We start from the raw sequence: 22,145 nt of genomic DNA on the forward strand, positions 1-22,145 counted from the left end.
TAAATATTTTTTAAAAAGGTAATTCCTAAGCTACTTATTAAATATGTAGGCAACGTTGAGTTCTGGGCTGCAAAGCAGAATGGAGCATAGTCTTTGCTGTTTACAATCTAGTGGAGGAATATATATATAAAAAATAATTAGTGGCACACCTGGGTGGCTCACTTCGTTAAGTGTCTGACTTTGGCTAGGGTCACAATCTTGCGTACCTTTTTCCTCTTGTGCTTTCTTTCTGTCAGATAAATAAAATCTTTTTTTTTTTTAATTTTTATTTATTTATGATAGTCACAGAGAGAGAGAGAGAGAGAGAGAGGCAGAGACATAGGCAGAGGGAGAAACAGGCTCCATGCACTGGGAGCCCGATGTGGGATTCGATCCTGGGTCTCCAGAATCGCGCCCTGGGCCAAAGGCAGGCGCTAAACTGCTGCGCCACCCAGGGATCCCGATAAATAAAATCTTTAAGAACAAAAATTGATTGGAATAATTCTGGTGCAATAATCACCAATTCTAGTGATTTGAATAAGACATTGAGACAACATCACTAATTTGCCTGAAGATAATCCACACAAATTTTCTCCCTTCCCTTTCCCTTCCCCTTCCCTTCCCCTTCCCTTCCCCTTCCCTTCCCCTTCCCCTTCCCCTTCCCCTTTCCCTTTCCCTTTCCCTTCCCTTCCCTTCCCTTCCCTTCCCTTCCCTTCCCTTCCCTTCCCTTCCCTTCCCTTCCCTTCCCTTCCCTCTTTTCTCTTCCCTTTCTTTTCTCTTCTCTTTCTTTCTCTTTCTTTCTCTCTTTTCCTTCCTTCCTTCCTTCCTTCCTTCCTTCCTTCCTTCCTTCCTTCCTTCCTTCCTTCCTTCCTTCCTTCCTTCCTTCCTTCCTTCCTTCCCTCCCTCCCTCCCTCCCTCCCTCCCTCCCTCCCTCCCTCCCTCCCTCCTTCCCTCCTTCCCTCCCTCCCTCCCTCCCTCCCTCCCTCCCTCCCTCCCTCCCTCCCTTCCTTCCTTTTGAGATAGAGCCACAGAGCACAGCAGGGGGAATGGCAGAGGGAGAAACAGACTCCCTGCTGACTGGAGAGCCCGATGTGGGCTCAACCTTAGGACCCTGGGATCATGACCTGAGCCTAAGGCAGACGCTTAACCAACTGACCCACCCAGGCACTTCTACACAGATTTTCCACAGGAATTAACATTTGAGTTTTTAAGACTGAATAAATAAAAGTATGCTATAAAAGAAATAGCCTATGCACAGTTATGAAAGAGAAAGCACACCTCTGATTGTTAAGCATAATTATAACACAGCATAAATGGAAAGTGGCTTCAGGAGATAAAGCTGTAAAGGACTGGGGCCATATTTTGTGGGCTTTGTATTTCTACCAGTATAGGTACATGCAACAGTTAGAGGGGACTGTGTTGAACCATTTGTGTGTTAAAACTTTCTAATTACGTTGTGTTTTTACATTTCTTTTCTTTTTTTTTTTTTTTTTTAAAGAAGAGGGTTAAGTACCAGATTTTTTTTTTTTTTTTTAAGATTTTATTTATTTATTCATGATAGTCACAGAGAGAGAGAGAGAGAGGCAGAGACACAGGCAGAGGGAGAAGCAGGCTCCATGTAGGGAGCCCGATGTAGGATTCAATCCCGGGTCTCCAGGATCGCGCCCTGGGCCAAAGGCAGGCGCCAAACCGCTGCGCCACCCAGGGATCCCTTTACATTTCTTTTTAATGACACTGTTTTATGTATAATATGCATAATTTGTTGATATAGCAATAATTAATTTACAAATATAAATATACACACATGGAGATTTATACTCCAGAATATGTGTTGGTAAAGTACATTATTAAAATCTAGAGGCCACTGTATAGGTTATGGAAAACCACTGAAGGATTTTATTTTATTTTTTTAAAGATTTATTTATTTACTTAGAGAGAGAGAGAGAGAGAGAGGCAGAGACACAGGAGGAGGGAGAAGCAGGCTCCATGCTGGGAGCCTGACGTGGGACTCGATCCCGGGACTCCAGGATTACGCCCTGGGCCAACTGCAGGCGCCAAACCGCTGAGCCACCCAGGGATCCCCCCACTGAAGGATTTTAAATGGAGGAGGAACAATATCAGATTGGCATTTTAGGAAGGTAACCATGTAGAAGAAGGATTATAGGGTAGAGATACAGAGACCAGTGGTAAGCTATTAAAATAGCCTGGGTCAGATACTGAGAAAGGCTCAACTAAGAGATATATCTTCATCATGTTGAGAGGTCTTGCGGTCTCTAGAGTTCCAGCTTAGTTCCAACTTTAGTTACCTAAAGTTTACTGAGTAAGTTGGAAGATAAGTGGAAAGGATTGTTGGGTCAAATTATGATGATTTTTAGAACATGTTGTTCTTGCATTATTGCCATTACCTTTTCTTTTGGAAAAAGAGCATCTTCCTCTCCCTACCTCTCACATTTTCCTCAGAAGTTAAAATTTGCACCCCTTTCCCCTTAATCTCTTTTCTAACTCGGATCCTTTATTGATTTTTGCTTTGTTGGGTTGTAGTTTACACACAGTATAATGTATAGAATTCAAGTATACATTTTGTTTTGAAAAATACATGTACCTATGTTACACCATTTAAATAAAAATACAGAACATTTTCATCATCCCATCCATCATCTCAAACAAGATTCCTGTTTCTCCATTCAGTCTTATGTGTAACTATAGTGCTTTTTTTCTTTTACCAGATATTTTCATATAATTAGAATCATACACTATGCACTTTTTTGTCTGACTTTGATTTTTGCTTAACCTAATGTTTTATAATTCCATCTGTTATAGCACATGTAATTTTTGTATTGCATGATTGTGCTATAACATGTTCATCCTTTCTCCTGTTGATGGATATCTAAATTATCTCCATTTTTTGGCTATTAGTAATAAAACCACTGTGAACAATTTTATGAACATATGCTTTGATTTTTCTTGAATATATTTTTAGGAGGGGAATTGGTAGGTTTTATGTTTAGTATGATTAAAAGCTGCCAAATTGTTTTTCTAAAGTGGTTGTATCATTTTATATTCTTATTGGTGTATGAGATTTGTTATTCCACATTTTTTCTGACACGTGGCATTGCCAGATTTCTATTTTTAGTCATCCCATTGGGTGTGAGATGGTATCTCATAGTGGTTTTTATTTTTATTTATTTTATTTTAAAGAATTTATTTATTTATTTATTTATTTATTTATTTATTTATTTATTTATTTATTTATTTATTTATAAGAGAGAGGGAGGGAGAGGGGCAGAGACATAGGCAGAGGGAGAAGCAGGCTCCCCTCAGGGAGCCTGATGTGGGACTTGAAATCTAAACTCCAGGATCATACCCTGAGCCAAAGACAGAGCTCAACTGCTGAGCCATCCAGGCATCCCTCTCACTGTGGTTTTTAAATTTGGATTTCACTAATGTCTACTAATATGTAGTAGTATTTACTAATTTATCATAGTTAACTGTATTCATTGGTCGTTTATATCCTCTTTTGCTAAGTGTTTTAGTCTTTTGCTCCTTTTTCCCCCCTTAAATGAGATTGCTTGGTCCTTTCCCTTTCTCTCTTTTTCTCTCTTTCTCTCTTTCTCTCTCTTTCTCTTTTTTTCTCTCTTTCTTTCTTTCTTTCTTTCTTTCTTTCTTTCTTTCTTTCTTTCTTTCTTCTTTCTTTCTCTCTCTCTCTCTTTCTCTCTTTCTCTCTTTCTCTCTTTCTTTCTTGAGAGAGAGAGCGCACGCAAGGCAGAGACACAGGCAGAGGGAGAAGGAGGCTCCATGCAGGGAGCCCGATGTGGGACTCGATCCCGGGCCCCCAAGATCACACCCTGGGCTGTAGGCGGCACCAAACTGCCGAGCCACTGGGGCTGCCCCAAGATTGTTTAGTTTTTTAAATTATCCTTATTCTGGTTGTGAGTTCTTTGTCAGATACATGTATTTTGAGTCTTTCTTCCAGTCATGGCTTCTCCAGTCTTTCTCTTCCTGTCTTTGGTAAGCTTAAGTTTATGTTAATAAAGTTCATTTTCTTAAATCTTTTTAGTTTATTTAAATATTTTATTTATTTATTCATGAGAGAGAGAGAGAGAGAGAGAGAGAGAGGCAGAGACAAAGCAGAAGGAGAAACAGGCTATATGCAGGTAGCCCGATGCGGGACTCGATCCTGGGAGTCCAGGATCACGCCCCAGGCCGAAAGCAGGTGCTAAACTGCTGAGCCACCCAGGGATCCCACATCAGTGTTTTATAGTTTTATAGTATGGGTCTTTCACCTCTTTGGTTAGGTTTCTTCCGAGGTGTTTTATTATTTTTGGTACAATTATAAATGGGATTGTTTTCTTTCTTTCTTTCTTTCTTTCTTTCTTTCTTTCTTTCTTTCTTTCTTTCTTTCTTTCTTTCTTTCTTTATTTTTTTTTATTTTTTTTATTTATGATAGTCACAGAGACAGAGAGAGAGAGAGAGAGAGGCAGAGACACAGACAGAGGCAGAGGGAGAAGCAGGCTCCGTGGATGGAGCCTGACGTGGGACTCCATCCCTGGTCTCCAGGATCATGCCCCGGGCCAAAAGTGGTGCTAAACCGCTGGGCCACCGGGGCTGCCCGGATTGTTTTCTTAATTTCTTGTTCTGCTGCTTCATTATTGGTATATAGAAATGCAACAGATTTCTGTACCTTGATTTTGTATCTTGCAACTTTATTGAATTCATTAATCAGTTCTAGTAATTTTTTGGTGGGAGTGTTTTGGGTTTCTTCTGTGTGGTATGTCATCTGCAAATAGTGAAAGTGTTGACTTGTTCCTTACCAATGTGGATGCCTTTGATTTTTTTTTTTTTTTTAGGATTTTATTTATTTATTCATGAGAGACACACACTGACAGAGAGGCAGAGACATAGGCAGGGGGAGAAGCAGGCTCCATGCAGGGAGCCCGATGTGGGACTCAATCCCAGGACCCCGGGATCACTCCCTGAGCTGAAGACAGATGCTCAACTATTGAACCACCTAGGCATCCCAGATGCCTTTGATTTCTTCTTATTGTCTAATTACTGTGGCTGGTACTTCTAGTACTATGTTGAATAAAAGTGCTTAGAGTGGACATCCTTGTCTTTTTCCTGATTGTAGGGGAAAAGCTTTAAGTTTTCCCCCATTAAGGATGATGTTAGTTGTGGCATTTTTGTACATGGGCTTTATTATGTTGATGTAGTTGCCTCTGAACCTATTTTGTTGGAGGTTTTTATGATGAATGATATTGTACTTTGTCAAATGCATTTCCTGCATGTTTGGAAATGATCATGTGGGTCTTATACTACTTCTTATTGATGTGATGTATCACTTTGATTTTCAAATATTTAACCACCATTGCATCCTTGGAATAAATCTCACTTGATTAGGGTGAATGATTTTTTTTTAATGTATTGTATTCAGTTTGGTAAAATTTTGTTTAGGATTTTTGCATCTGTATTCTTCAAGGATATTCGCCTACATTTTTTTTGTGGTGTCTTTATCTGGTTTTGGTATCAGGAGAATGCTGGCATGATAGAATGAATTTGGAAGTTTTCCTTCCTTCTATATTTTGGAATAGTTTGAGAAGAATAGATATTAACTTTTTATTTTTTTTTTTATTTTTAATTTTTATTTATTATTTATGGTAGTCACACACACAGAGAGAGGCAGAGACACACAGGCAGAGGGAGAAGCAGGCTCCGTGCACCGGGAGCCCGACGTGGGATTCCATCCCGGGTCTCCAGGATCGCGCCCTGGGCCAAAGGCAGGCGCCAAACCGCTGCGCCACCCAGGAATCCCGATATTAACTTTATAAATGTTTGGTAGATTTCACCTGTGAAGCCATCTGGTCCTGGACTTGAGTTTTTTGGGAGAGTTTTGATTACTGATTTAAGTTTTTTTCTGGTTATTGGTCTATTCAAATTTTCTCTTTCTTCCTCTTTCAGTTTTGATAGTTTACGTGTTTCTTGGAATTTATCCATTTCTTCTAGGTTGTCCAATTTGTTGGCATATAGTTTCTCATAATATTCTCCTATAATTGTATTTCTTTGATGTCATTATTTCTCCTTTCTCAAATGTGATTTTATTTATTTGAGCCTTTCTCTTTTTTTATTGATTAATCTGGCTAGAGGTTTATCAATTTTATTGATACTTTTTTCAAAGAACCAGCTCCTGATTTCATTGATCTATTTAATTTTTTTTTTTTTTTTTTTTAGATTTCTATTTCATTTATTTCTTCTCTAATCTTTATTATTTCCTGCCTTCTGCTGGTTTTAGGTTTTGTTAGTGGTTCTTTTTATAAAAAGTTTCTTTACATGTAAGGGAGTTAGGTTGTTTGAGATTTTTCTTGGTTCTGGAGGTAGACATGCTGTAAACTTCGCATTTAGAACAGCTTCTGGTACGTCCCAAAGGTTTTGAACCATTATTACGTTTTCATTTTCTTTTTTTCCCATGTACTTTATTATTTCTTCTTTTATTTCCTGGTTGACTCATTCATTGTTTAGTAGGATGTTATTTAATGTCCATGTACTTGTCGTCTTTCCAGATTTTTTTCTTGTGGTTGACTCCTAGTTTTATAGTGTTTTATCAGAAAAGATGCATAGTATGACTTCATTCTTTTTGGATTCGTTGAGGCTTGTTTTGTGGCCTAAAATGTGATCTGTTCTGGAGAATGTTCCCTATGCACTTAAAAAGAAGATGTATTCTGCTGTTATATGTTGGAATATCCTGAGTTAATCTATTAAATCTATCTGTTCCATTGTGTCATTCAAAGCCATTGTTTCCTTGTTGGTTTTCTGTTTAGTTGATCTGTCCATTGAGATGAGTGTTGTGTTAAAGTCTGCTACTATTATTGTATTATTATCAATTAGTTCCTTTATGTTTGTTATTAACTATTTTATGTATTTGAGTATTCCTCATTTTATTAATTTTTAATTTTATTGTTAGTGCCTTTTGTGTTCTGTCAAAGGAATCTTGCCTATCTCAAGGGTTTAAAGACAGTTCTCTGTTTTCCTCCAGGTTAATATCTTATTATTCCAGGACTGTTTGTTGAAAAAACCATCCTTTCCCTAGTGAATTGCAGTAGCTCCTCTGTTGTAAAATGAGGTATAAGTGTGAATGTACTTCTGAATTATTATGTTTTATTGATCTGTTTGTCTTTATACTATACTGTCTTAATTACTATAGCAAAATCTTAAAATCAGGTAATATATTTTTCATCAATTATTTTAGGTATTTTAAGTCCTTTGGATTTCATGTTAGTTTTAGAATCAGCTTGTCAATTTCTACAAAATGCCTGCTGGGATTTTGATTAGGATGATGTTGAATTTATAGATCTGTTTGAAGAGAATGACATCTTAATGCTGATTATCTTCCAGTCCATGTACATTTAGCTCTCTTTAGGTCTTTAATATTGCTCGTCAATGTTTTGAAGCATTCTTAGGTAGAGTTCTTTGCTTATATTTCATCATATGTATTTCTAGTTAATTTACTTTTGATGTTGTAAGAGTGGTATTTTAAAAAAAATTCATTTTCCAAGTGTTTGCTTCTTGTTTATAAAAATACAGATGGGTTTTATTTTTTATTTTTAAATTTATTTATTTATTTAAAAAATATTTATTCATGAGAGACAGAGAGAGAGAGAGGCAGACACACAGGCAGAGAGAGAAGCAGGCTCCATGCAGGGAGCCCCGTGTGGGACTTGATCCTGGGACTCCAGGATCACGCCCTGGGCCAAAGGCAGGCAGTCAACTGCTGAGCTACCCAGGCGTCCCAAAAGATGGCTTTTATTTTTTATTTTTTTTAAGATTTATTTTTTCATTCGTTCATTCATTCATTCATTCATGATAGAGAGAGAGGCAGAGACACAGAGAAGCAGGGTCCATGCAGGGAGCCTGGTGTGGGACTCGATCCTGGGACTCCAGGATCATGCCCTGGGCCAAAGGCCGGCGCTAAACCGCTGAGCCACTCAGGGATCCCCAAAGATGGCTTTTATATATTGATCTTGAACTCCACAACTTCATAAGCTCATCAGTTAGTTTTAGTAGTTTGTAGGTTGCTTTGGATATTCTAGGTACATATCAGATCATTGTGAATGCAGATAGTTTTATTTCTTTCCAGTATATATACTTATTTTTATTGTCTAATCAGGGACTTCAGAGGTTATTCTTGATGAATCACTAGGTTAACTTTGAACTAGAATTGTTATTTCTGATTCTAATAATAAATATCAGTATGGTGTCAAAGAACTGCATCATACTGGAGTTGAAGGAGCGAGATTAGAGTGTTGTTTTTCTGTTTAATTATCCTCAGAAGTCTGTTTGGGAGACAGAACCTGGATGCCTCCTATTTATTGAATGCAACCAAATCCTCTTTCAGATGGCTGTTGGTAAGGTTGATAGTAGTTCCCAGAATCCAGAATTAGGGTCAGATAATATTTCTTTATGTCCTTTAAATAAAGTAGTTCAGCTTTTTTGCAAGCTTGACCAATGAGCTTATCTCTTATTTTCTGGACTTCTCCGTGTTCTTAGTTTTATCCTTAACTGCTTTATAGTGCATATTCCACATAGCATACTAGGCTCTTATGCATATCATTATAATGCTTATTACAATTTGAGAATTTTAGTATGGGCCATATATGTCTAAATACAGGTTAACTTCACTTTAGAGAAACTCAACATATAAAATTATAGTTTTTGATATGTACCATACATGGTGATTTTTCTCTTAATAAAAAGATTGCGGGCAGCAATGTTTTAACTCCATTTAGAATTAGAATTATTTGCCAAGAACACACATAAAACATTTTTGATATTAGGTATGGTCATGAAAACACTTTTTATAAAAACCCAGTAACTCCCAGAATCATTTCTTACATATTTTCTGTCTAGTTTGGGACTATCTGTGCTTGGCAAGTTGCTGGGTTAGTATTTCCTGCCTCACAGTGGTGCTATGCTGTAATGACTTTATATCCCTCCTGTGGAAGTGGTACTTATGGGAGATAAGAGGCCTATGGGAAAAATCCTTTTTTATGATTATGTTGTATAAGTGAGGGGGCTCTTTGGAACTTTAATTAAAATGTTTCCAGTCAGGGAGTTGCTATTTAGATGAAAATATCTGAATAACAAAGCTTGGTAAACATGGTTGCAAAAATATGTTAAGTAAGTAAGTGCTACAAATGTCATGTCACTTAAAAGTTGATTCTACAAACTGCTTCTTTATTAAGCAGTTTCTGATGTCCAGTAATGCTCTGTACTGTATAATGATATTATTGGATTTGAGATTTTTATAATAGTATGTTTTATTGTCATGTATTTTTTCTAAATTTTAAAATTTATAAGATGTTATCATTTTGAGCTAAAAGTAACTCAGATTCTGCTAATGGTAGAGATGTGTTTTTTTTGTATGTAAGAAGCATGGGATTTACTGTGTATTTTTGATTTTATATATTTATCTTAAAAATTACTCAAAAATTATAATTTTGTATATCATTTGATGGTTAATATTCTAAGGGAATTTTCTTTTTTTTTTTGGGGGGGGGAATTTTCTTTTTAAACATGGATGTTCTTCCATTTTATTGTTAAATATAGGGTATATTTACTTCTGGCGCATGGGAAGAGAAATCAGATGAAATTTCCTTTGCTGACTTCAAGTTCTCAGTCACTCATCATTATCTTGTACAAGACTCTGCTGATAAAGAAGGAAAGGATGAAGTATTGGAAGGTAAATTGTTAACTACACATTTGAAACTCTTGACTGTAAGAGTGATTATAATTTTGAGTTATGAATTTAGGTCTCTTAATTAAGTAGTGCCCTCTGGAGAGGTTTTACATTTGCAAAGTTGTTTCACTACATTTGAAATAGAATATGATCGTTTTAGAGGAACTTTCATACTAGCATTCATTTCAAAATTACTTAGATTAGCAAATGTTTATTGAGTGCCCTTTTAACCCACAGTTAAAAAAAAATTTACATCCCTGTAAAGGAGATATGGTCTATAAATAAGTAACAGTAGTCAGAGGTAGAAAATAGAAAATGATAGGTGCCATCCCAGAGCACAGGTAAGATGCTACTGAAGTTCAAAGAAGAAAAGATCAGTTTTAACAGATCAGAGAAGATGTAGTGAAGAATTAAGCAACTAAGCTGGGATTTGAAGGATTTAAAAGTAAAAGAGTTTGTAAGTTTGATCAAGTGGATTAAAATTCAGGTTTTTCTTCTTACTAGCTGCTTGACCTTTTGGAATCTGTATTATCTCACTTGCAAAATGAAATAATATCACCTGGAGGATTAATGGAAAGATTCAATGAGATACTGTAAATGTGAGCACCTATCTTACCTGGCCTGTGCTAGGTACTCAGTAAATGGTATTTATGGTTACTCATAGGTTACATTGCTCCAAATCTCTGTAATTGGTGCTTTTAGTTGTTCATTGGTCAAATCATCCAAAATTTCAGTCTTGAGATAGAGTTGCATGTAATAATGAATGACCAAGGTATTGAAAAAGTATGAGTTTTGGAGCTGTCAGTCAGATAGCTTTCTTCACTCACTCAAAAAATAAATATGCAGGGATCCCTGGGTGGCGCAGCAGTTTAGCGCCTGCCTTTGGCCCAGGGCACGATCCTGGAGACCTGGGATTGCATCCCACGTCGGGCTTCCAGTGCATGGAGCCTGCTTCTCCCTCTGCCTGTGTCTCTGCCCCTCTCTCTCTCTCTCTCTCTCTCTCTCTGTGACTATCATAAAAAAAAAATAAAAATAAATAAATATGCAGAATGTGTGTTAAAGTTTTTTGGGGCAATTAATGGCATTATGCTAAGTGAAATAAGAGAAAGACAAATATTGTATGATCTTCTTTATATGTAGAATCTAAAACAAAAGTAAAAACAAAACTCACTAGGCTTATAGTTAGGAAAATAGATTGGTGGTTCCTAGAGGTAGAATTGGGAGTGGGCCACATGGATGAAAGGGATCAAAAGGTACGCATTTACAGTTACAAAATAAGTCATGGGGATATAAATAACCTATAGCATGGTAACTATAGTTAATAGTACTGTGTTGTGTATTTGAAAGTTGCGCAGAGAGTAAATTTTAAAAGTTCTTATGACAAGGAAATTTTTGTTGTTAACTAGTGACAGATGTTTACTAGACTTGTGATCATTTTCCAGTGTATACAATTGTTATTATATTGTATACCTGAAAGTAATATAATGTTATATGTCAATTATATTTCATTTGAAAAAGTAAATTAAGAAAACTTTTTTCTGGTCAAAACAGATTATCATTTGTAAGTATAGGCCTGAAATATTTGCCTTTTGTATAGGAATAAAATTATAAAACCTTTTTTATTATATGCATTCATCTTAGAAACAAAACCAAGTAGATAGCATCTGCATTCAGATTGATAAACTAGAACAGATAGCATTGATCATATACACACATATGTAAGACAATTATATATCAAAATAAAATAATTATGCCAGAATATGAATTTGTATACTTTAGGAAGAAGGGGATGAGAGGAATATATACAACTGGTGGGAACTGGTAGTAGCCCAGAGATTTCTAGGTCCAACATTCTGCTAATGAAGGGAACTGTTAAAGGTAGAGAAATCTTAAGTCTGTTAATTTGAGGAAGGATTGTGTATCAAGGAGAAGCTCTTATAATAAGGAGGTTTAGAATCAGTATTTCTGAGGTGAACTCATATAGAGGACTATGGTATGAGAGAAGATGAATGGATTTAGGTTATTTTTGCAGGTGTATATGTATTGTGTGCAGTTTCAGTTGGTTGTGATGAAAGTGTATGCATAATGGTAGAAGTTAAAGTAAACCATCAATTCATTTAATTTGAAGATACACATTTAAAACTATATTATCACAGGTCAGAAGATTTGAGCACTAAAGTTTTATTTTGTTAGGATTGTTTATTGCTTCAGCTAAAGCATCAAGTCATTAGTATTCTCCTATTCTTTTTGAAAATTAACAAAATATAAATTTGCTAAGGAATTATGGCTATAGAGCAAAAGGAAATATTTTTATGAACAAATAAATATTCTTTATACTTTCAAATTTATTATACATTTATGAATAAGTAAGGATCATTTATGTCATATATTATTATAAATAGCAACAGAAGTGTTAAAGATACATGGGTAATAAGTTAGTGGGAAGCTGGTTAGTGGTTGTGTAAGAATGCGTAAGGTGGCCAGAGGCCAGCAAAGACTAGCCAGAGGAGGTGATAAGTGATAAGGTGTTGACAGGACTCTTAAGAATTTTGAAGAAAAGTAGAGACAGGGGCACACCAAAAAGAACAGATAAAACATGGTTTTCTAGGAAGGATGAGGAAACGTTTGAGTCATGACTTTGAAGAAAGGAAAATATTATACATATAGGAATAATACTTTTGTTTTTAGAAGCTGGCTTTTTAAAAATAAAAGAGAGACCTCTATCTCACCCCAAATCTTAGAGCTATTCCTAGATATAAATCTTTAAGCAATTGTAAAACGACATGGATTAGCAAGACCTGTTACATAATGTGATTTTTTTCAGTCATGTTATAAAATTTTGCCTTAGAATGAACATACTAATTTTTTCATTATTAAATGTTTTTGTAGATGTTATTCCACAGTCTATGCAAGATTTGTTGTGTATGAATAATGACTTTCCTCCAAGAGCACATTGCCTGGTAAGATGGTAGGTATATGTTTTATTCAGGTAACTTTTAGTATGTGTGTTCAGGAGACCCCAATGTGTCCCCCACGTTCAGTGATTGGATAGGAAGACAAGCAGAACTCAGCATAGGGTTGTACTTCTGACAGTTTTTTTTTCAGTGATAGTCCACAAACAAAATCAACACAGGGAAAAGGTGCCTGAGGCAAAGTTTGGAGGAACTAGTGTCTGAGTCCTTTCCTAATAGAGTCACATAGAACATACTTAATTCCCTTAGCAACAAGTTCTGACAACACAAATGAAATGTTTTCTACCAGGGAGGCTCAGTTCTGAGTTTTTATTTGGGGGATGATACCCTGTGACTGGTACATAACAAAATTCCAGACTCCCAGAAGGAGAGCAGACGTTTAGCATAAAACACATTATTTGTATAAACAGTTTTAAGTACAATAACTCTTATTGGAGGGTTTTTTGAGAACCCTCTTCAAATCCAAATTCCTGGGAGCCTGCTGAAGTTCAGCGTTGCATGCAGGCCATTCTAAGGATAGTAGACACAGGCCTGCTGTTAACTTTTTCCTGCACAATATATTTCATAATCTAGAGTAGAGCCTAACTATCATTCTAATGACTAACATAGAACATTTACATATCATAGAAAACTTAATATGTGTTGTTGGAAATTGAATTGAAATAAAATGTTGATGTCAGTTACATGCTAATGTCATGACTTCTATCTAAATTATAAATGTGATACATTAATATGAGGTATATCACTCTTAAAGTTCTTTTTATCTTAGTTTGGTGGGAATGGTATTGAAGCATACCACCACCAAAATGTCTCAAGTATGAGAGTATGGTCAAGAAAAGAGATCTAATTAAAATAAATTTATATACTGGTTTTATATTAGTCTGTTGGTGTGAGTTGGTCTCTTGATTTTTTTTTTTTTTAAGATTTATTTGTTTGAGAGAGAGCATGTGTGTGCGAGTAGAGGGAGGGGCAGAGGGAGAGGGAGAGATCGAATCCTTAAGCAGATTGTATGCCATGCGGGACCCAATTCCAGGACCCTGAGATCATGACCTAAGCTGAAATCCAGAGTTGAATACTTAACCAAGCCACCCCGGTGCGCCTTGATTTTTTTTATTAAAGAATTTCTAAGAAAGGAGAAAATGATAATATCTTTTAATTCTGTTGTCTTCATTCTAGTGTGATTACTATAGCAAGTAGAATGTAGCATATTAAAGGAAAACTAATTGCAAATGCAAATAAATTGGATATTGTTTAATAAATGTGCCTTTAATTTTACTTGATCTTTTAAAAACTGTGGACTTAAACTTCTTAAACAAATATAAGTGAATTTAATACATTACCATTTAATTTAAACCATCCAGATTCTCTTCTGATCTTTTAAACGTGAATATATGCATTTAAAATGAAAAAATACATCAAAAGGCACCATGATGTCATAGAGCATAACTTTGCATGTATTCATTAATTCAACATTAATTGAACCTACTGTTTGGCCAAACATTGAATTAGACACACTTATGTTTAATTTCTAGCTCAAGTACTTATTGTCAATTTTAGGCATGTTACTTAGTATTTTTTTTTTAAAGATTTTATTTATTTATTCATGAGAGAGACAGAGAGAGGCAGAGACACAGGCAGAGGGAGAAGTAGGCTCCATGCAGGGAACCCGACATGGGACTCGATCCTGGGTCCCCAGGATCAGGCCCCAGGCCAAAGGCGGCACTAAACTGTAGAACCACCTGGGCTGCCCTACTTAGTATTTTTTATTTGGTTTCTACTTTGGGAAAGAGAAAAATAATATGCACCTTTAAGAATAATTGTCAGGATTTAGTCAGATAATGATACATGGTATGTTTATCAAACTGAATGTTGTTTATAATTTCCATTCATCTTTTTTTTTTAAAAGCTTCTAGATAGACATGAATTTTGAAGGAACACTATGTAACCCACTATAGTCTGACATTTAGTCTCCTCCAGTTCATGTCCATTCCACAGGCAAAGTATATTCATTCTGCTCTTTTTAATATTTATTTCCTAAAACTGTGTTTGACACACAGTCCATAGTTTAAGAATATTTGTTGAATGAATAAGCAAAACCTTTTTGTGTATTAATGAAGTACTTGTTAGTGATATATTTCTTTATATTAATGAAAACCACTTGTTAGTAGTTTTTTTTAGCCTTTACATTTGTACTTTAAAACTTTCTGGGGGCAGCCCAGGTGGCTCAGCAGTTTAGCACCGCCTTCGGCCCAGGGCATGATCCTGGAGACCTGGGACCGAGTCCCACGTCAGGCTCCCTGCATGGAGCCTGCTTTTCCCTCTGTCTTTCTCTCTCTCTCTATCACACCTCTCTCTCTCTCTCTCTCTCTTTCTTTCTGTCTCTCTCATGAATAAATAAATAAAATCTTAAAAATAAATAAATAAAACTTTTTAATTTTAAAAATTAGCAATACAGTAAAATTGACTTTTTTTTCCTGAGTAGTTCACCGAACTTCAACACATATGTATAGGTTTTTAAAAACTACTTCCATAATCAGGATATACGACACTTGTGTAACCTCCAAAAAACTCTTCTTGTCAATTACTACTTCTTGCTGTTACTGGTATGTTTTTAGTTTTGTCCTTTCAAAAATGTCATGGAAATGGAATTGTATAGTAACTATTTGAGACTACTTTCTTTCATTCACTATACTGCTTCTGAAATCCTTTGAAGTAATTCTGTATCAGTAGTTAGTTCCTTTTTATTGCTGAGTAGTATTCTCTTGTAAGGGTATACCACAGTTTGTTTACTTGTTGAAGGATATTAAGGTTGTTTCTAGGTTCAAGCATTTATGAATGGAGCTGTTTTATGTTTTAAATATCTGTGAACAGATTTTTGTGTGAAAGTACATTTTTAGTTCACTGGGTTAAATACCTAGAATAAGATTGTTAGTCATATGGTAACTGTATATTTTTAACTTTATAAGAGTAGCCAAAATATATGATATGACTGGGGCTGTATCGAAATATACAGCTTTTGCACAATGAAGGGAATAGTCAACAAAACTAAAAGGCGACCTATGGAATGGGAAAAGATACTTGCAAATGACATATCTGATAAAGGGTTAATATCCAAAATATATAAAGAACTGATACAACTCAACACCCAAGAGAGAAATAACCCAATTAAAAAATTGTAGGCATGAACAGACTTTTCTCCAAAAAAGACATCCAGATGGCCAAAAAGACATGTGATGTTTAAGGGTCAACTTAGAGGAAAAGGAGTAAGAAGAGATAACACAGTAAATAAATGTTAACAAATTGAACAATACTATATATATGAGGGCCATAGAATGGTTGGATACACTCTGTATACATCCCAGTGTGCAGAGGAGATGTGAGAGAGCCCAAACTTCAGAACTGATTGTAAATTTGAATGCAGCATCCCCCCACCCAACAGATCAGCAGAAAGTGAAAGTCTTATGGGCTCAGGTATTTGAGCATAGTCTTTGCCTCAATTACTGGATTACCACTAAGCTACATTGACAGTGGGTAGTCCCTGGGAAGCCAGGCTAAGAAGAATAAAATGATTGAACAGAGACATCAATATTTGAATACCTTGGGAAAGGCAGATAGTACCTTTTAAATCTGATAAGTAAATACAAAGAATCCTCAGAAAAGTTAAACAAGACTTGGTTTTACTATATTATCTAAATGTAGTTTTCAACAACACAGGAAAATGTGACCCATACAGAAGTGGGAAAAAAGTTAGCAGAAATCAACTCTTAGTGGGCCCAGATTTGGATTGAGCAATAAATTCAGTGCAGGTATAAATATGTTCAAAGAATTAAAGGAAGTATATTTAAAGAATTAAAAATATGCTGTCAATGAGTCAAATAGGAAATCTCAATAAGTAGAGACTATAATGAAGAACCAAATGGAAACCCTTGAGTGGAAAGTATAACTAAAACTTTCACCATATGAGCTCAGAAGCAGATCTGAGATGGCAGAAGAAAGAGTGGGGATTTGAAAGATTAATAGAAATTATCCAATCTAAAGAACAAATCTAATCTAAAGAAAAAAGATTAGAGAAAAATGACCAGTACTTAGGAAATCTGTGGGTCAGTGTCAGATGTTCCAGAGCATACATGTAATAATGGCTGTCCTGGATAAAGAGAAAGGGCAGGAAAAAAAAATACTCAAAGAAATAATGGCTGAAAACTTCCCTAGATTTGATTAAAAAAAAAAAAAAATTGTGGACCCAGGAATCTTAGTGAATCCCAAGTGGGATAAACACAGCAGACCACATCTAGACACATTGTTGTCAACCTGCTGAAACCCAAAGCAAAGAGAATCTTGAAAGCAGCAAGAGAAAAATGACTTCTCATGTATGAAAGAACAGTACTATTTGCTGACAAAAACATTGGCGGCCAGAGGGCAGTACAGTGACATATTGAGTGTTGAAGGAAAAAAACTACCAGCCAAGAATTCTATATCTAGCAAAACTATCTTTGAAAAAATAAAGATGAAATAGCAGTGCTGTTATATAAAAAAAGAATTCATTGCCGGGAGACCTACCTTATAGTCCGTATTGAAAAAAAAAAAAAACAAAAAACAAAAGAGATGGTAACTTGGGTCCACAAGAAGAAATGAAGAGCATTGGAAATACTCTAGTAAATATAAAAGGGATGGTCTCTTAATTAAAAAAAAACCATAAGATTGCTTAAGGAATAATTATAACATTATACTGTTGGGTTTATAACCTATGTAAATGTAACAAAAATGAGAGTATTGCACAAAGGAAGGGGGGAGGAAATGGAGCTATCCTGTGTAAAATTTCTAGATTTTATCATCAGAATTAATCTAAATAGATTATAAGTTAAAGGTACAGATTGCAGTGTCCAGGGATCTCTGGGAGGATGAAATTGAAAAAAACAAATTGTTTATTGAACACTTAAATTTTCTCAGGTATGTTGTACATGCTAGGTATAAATATGTTCAAAAATTTTTAAAAATTTATCATTGCTATTTTTGGTGATCTATTATTTTATGTGTATGTTCTTTATACTATTTGAAGAGGCTCTGAATATATTTCTTTCTTTCTTTTATTTTGGAGCGGAGGGAGAGGGAGAATTTTAAGCAGGCTCCACACCCAGCACAGGGCCAGACATGAGGCTCAATCTCACAATCCTGAGATCATGACCTGAGCCAAAATCAAGAGTTAAATGCTTAACTGACTGAGCCACCCAGGCACCCCTGAATAGATTTCTTTCTAAAGTAAGAAAGACACTTTACACGTAAGAGATATAAAATGGTAGCATTCAAAGTTGGTGGTATTGGGCAGCCTGGGTGGCTCAACGGTTTGGTGCTGCCTTCAGCCCAGGGCCTGATCCTGGAGACCCGGGATCGAGTCCCGCATCAGGCTCCCTGCATGGAGCCTGCTTCTCCCTCTGCCTCTATCTCTGCCTCTCTCTCTCTCTCTCTCATGAATAAATAAATAAAATCTTCAAAAAAAAAAAAAACAAACCAAAGTTGGTGGTGTGTTTTCATGATTTTCCTATGCATGATAAACAACAGGTATAACAAATACTGCTTTTTGTTGTTGCTTGTAATCTTTATCGTAGCAAGAAAGAAAAATGTAACTTAGAAATGATAAAAATGAATGTCTTAGCTTTCTCAGTTGGAGAATGTGATGCTAAGGCACATTTATATTTATTATTTAACATGTACCTATGTAATCTGTTAGATAAAATAGTTCTATTATTAAAAATTGTCATAATGGGATTTTTATTTATGTTGATATGTTTGAGTGCCTAATAAATTTAAATTACTAGGGACACCTGGGTGGCTCAGTGGTTGAGCGCCTGCCTTTGGCTTAGGGCATGATCCTGGGATTGAGTCCCATATCATCAGCTCCTCACAGGGAGCCTACTTCTTCGTCTGCTTATGTCTCTGCTTCTCTCTCTGTGTCTCTCATAAACAAACAAATAAATAAAATAATAATAAATAAATTTAAGTTACTAGACAAGATACAGAAAGATTTATTAATGAAACTTATTTTACCATTTTACTCCCTCTTACTCTTCCCATTCTCTCCTCCTCATCCCTCCTTTTTCTACACACACATTAAAAGGGGGCTTAGGGATCCCTGGGTGGCTCAGCGGTTTGGCGCCTGCCTTTGGCCCAGGGCGCGATCCTGGTAGACCTGGGATTGAATCCCACATCGGGCTCCCGGCGCATGGAGCCTGCTTCTCCCTCTGCCTGTGTCTCTGCGCCTCTCTCTCTCTCTGTGACTATCATAAATAAATAAAAAAAATAAATAAATAAAAAAAAAAAGGGGGCTTAAACGTCTCAACCAAACAGGAAATCATGGGAATTATGGAGTATGTCCATCTTTGTATTTTATGAGTATATCAGTTATATGTATATATGTATTTTTGAGTTTTTGATTTAGGAATTTTTTTCATGAGATTTTACCATACATATTCTGATATAATCATTTCATGATTGCCTTTATGTCAGTAAACTTTTATAATACCTTTTTTTTTTTTAAAGGACTGTCAAGTATCACGTAGTTAGAGGGTTCTGTAATTATTTACCTATTTCTTTTTCTGTTGAAAGGTTGTTTTGAGTTTTTACAATTAAATTGTTAACCATGAACATCATAAAATCTGTTAACCCATGAACATCATAAAACGCATAAAGGCATACATCGTTTTTGTGCTTTGCTTTATTGTATTTTGCAGATACTGCATTTTTCTTTACAACTTAAAGGTTTGTAGCAACCATGGATGTGTTGAGCAAGTATATATGTTCAAGTCTGGTTTTCTAGTAGCATTAGTTCACTTCTGTGTCTTGCAGATTTTAAGCTTTTTCATTATTATTCTAATTATTATCTGTGATTTCTGAAAGCTCAGAATATGGTTAGCATTTATAAGTAATAAAGTATTTTTTATTTAAGGTATTTGTTTGTTTTTTTATATGATTCTGTTGGCACACTTAACAGATTACAATTTAGTGTAAAAATGACTTTTATATGCATTAGGAAGCAAAAAGTCATTGTACATGCTTGATTTTCATACTTGCTTTATTGTGGTAGTCTGGAATTGAACCCTTCAGTACCTTCAAAAGGTATGCCTTCATAGCTTTGTGCATTTGTATGAATGTTTTTGTAAAATAGATATAATTAGTACAGAGTTTGTGAATTTTAAATATTGATATATTCCTCCTTTTTGTCTTCCAAAAATGTTTTAAAAGTTTATACCACTACCTGTAGCATGTTCCAAACTCTTGCCAATACTAGATCATACCAGTATTTTGTATTTTTTGCCAATTTAATTGGTAAACAATGATATCTTCTTTTAATTTTATTTTCCTAATCACCAGTAAGGTTGAACACCTTTGAATAGAATTTTTTGATATTTCTTATTGTTTAGAATATTTATCAGTTTTGCTCATTTGTATAATTCATGTTGTAATAAAACATAAAGCATTTACCATTTTAACCATTTTTAAGTATACCCTGGTGTTGAGTACATGCATATTTTTGCACAACCATTATCACTGTTCATCTCCAGAACTTTTTCATCATCCCATATTGAAATGCTGTACCCATTAAATGATAACTGCTCAATCCCTAGTCTGCCAGGCCCTTTAGCCACCATTTTACATTTTACATAAGTTTGACTACTTACTCTATGTATTTCATTTAAGTGTAATCATATGGTATTCATCCTTTTGTGACTGGCTTATTTCACTTAGCATCAAGTCTTCAAGGTTCATCTGTGTTACAGCATATATTAGAATTTGTTTCCCTTTTAGCGGTGAATAATATTTCACTCTCTGCATATATCACATTTTGTGTATCCATTCAACTATTGATAGACATTTGGGTTGTTTCTACCTTTTGGCTGTTGTGGATGAGGTCTGTGATTAGGCATGTTCCAGTATTTCTTTCGGTCCCTGCTTCTAACTTTTCTAAGTATATATCGATACTTGGAATTGCTGTTCTGTATTTCACTATTTGAAGAATCATTATACTGTTTTCCATAGTGGCTGTACTATTTTGCTTTTTGTACCAGTCATGCTCATTGGTTCTCATTTCTCCATATCCTTGCCAACATTTGTTATTTGTTTCATTTTGCTTTTTATAATAGCCATCCTCGTGGGTGTGAAGCCGTATATCATTTGAGTTTGATTTACATTTGGTTTGATTTACATTTCTCTAATAATTAATGATGTTGACCACATCTTTTCATTTGCTTATTTTTCTATTGTATATATTTTTTGGACTAATGTCTATTTAGGTTGTTTGTTTACTTCTTAATCTGGTTGGTTGCTTTTTGTTGTTAATTTTTCTCATTTTTTTAAGGCCCCTCCTTAATGTTTGCTTACTTGAAGGCATTGTCTCAGGCCTCAAATAGGTCTAGTACAGATAGTAAATCAGTGATAGATATTGATTCTTCAAAGGTAATAATAGTAACTGGAAAAATACATTACAATACAGAGAAGAGAGCATATTTAACAGGAGTGATGGGGTGGTATTTGAGGTAAATCTTCAAAGAAAGTATCAGTCAGGTACTTATAGAATGAGGGAAAACATTCCAGTTAGAGAATGTTTTCCCTCATTCTATAGAGGACACAGTTACTTTTATTGCATATTTACAGAAAGTAGTTCAGTTTGGCTTATTTGTTATTGGGAGTATACACTGGCATAGTTTGTGTGTGGAGAGGGAGAAGATAATTTGGCAGCAGCTATAAAAAATACAGATGTTCCTTTATCCAGCAACTTATAGGAGCTTATCCTATAGTTATATTTGTAGAAATAGCGGTAGTATTGTTGCAGTGGCATAAAACTAGAGACAGAGTATTGATCAGTAGCGAATTAGCCTTTGAAAAGGAGGTACAGAAAGCATATATAATCTTATTTGAGGGTAGGGTGAGTACATAGATTATTTCTGGAAGAATAACCAAGAACTGTTGACTGTAGTTTCACTCTAGTGTGGGTGATGACATGGGGAAAAATGTTCACTTGTTTTGTTTTCTTTCTTCCAAGGACATTAAAAAAAGAGAAAAGTGTATTTTTAAAAGCCTTTAGAGTTTAAAATTCATAGCTCTGGATTCTTTCCAGTATTTAATGCTATCTCTGCATAACTAATATTTGATTTCAAGGGTGGGAAGATGGAGGCAAGGTGAGAAGATGAAATAAATTTTTGTCATCTAAACAATAAACAGATTATGGGTTGAAATGTTTTTATTTTTAAATCTTTATCCCTGGGAGATTTCTTGAGAATGTTCGTAAAAATAAGCATTTACAACCCTACATACCAGAGTTAAAATAGGCAAATGAGTAATGCCTTTCATAAATTAATTTACAAAAATATTAAGAATACATTTAGGAATGACTAGAACAGGAATTTTCAATAGTCAAAATTAGGGATCCCTGGGTGGCGCAGCGGTTTGGCGCCTGCCTTTGGCCCAGGGCGCGA

The 22,145-nt window shown here is 35.3% G+C and overlaps 1 protein-coding gene across 22 annotated transcripts in view; it reads left to right on the plus strand.

Annotated features, from left to right (window-relative positions):
- The window catches only part of RAB3GAP1 (RAB3 GTPase activating protein catalytic subunit 1), a 144,474-nt gene that overhangs the window by 17,326 nt on the left and 105,003 nt on the right, over nucleotides 1–22,145 (plus strand). For all 22 annotated transcript variants that reach the window (XR_005374204.1, XR_005374206.1, XR_005374205.1 and 19 more), the window contains 2 exons: nucleotides 9,577–9,709; nucleotides 12,596–12,674. Coding sequence is in view for 10 of the 22 variants with exons in the window: in XM_038565070.1 (XP_038420998.1) it covers nucleotides 9,577–9,709; nucleotides 12,596–12,674 (212 nt within the window). In the remaining 12 variants the exon portion in view is untranslated. The remainder of the gene's footprint in view (nucleotides 1–9,576; nucleotides 9,710–12,595; nucleotides 12,675–22,145) is intronic.

This window comes from Canis lupus, chromosome 19 (assembly GCF_011100685.1).
Source record: "Canis lupus familiaris isolate Mischka breed German Shepherd chromosome 19, alternate assembly UU_Cfam_GSD_1.0, whole genome shotgun sequence".
Lineage (NCBI taxonomy): Eukaryota > Metazoa > Chordata > Mammalia > Carnivora > Canidae > Canis > Canis lupus.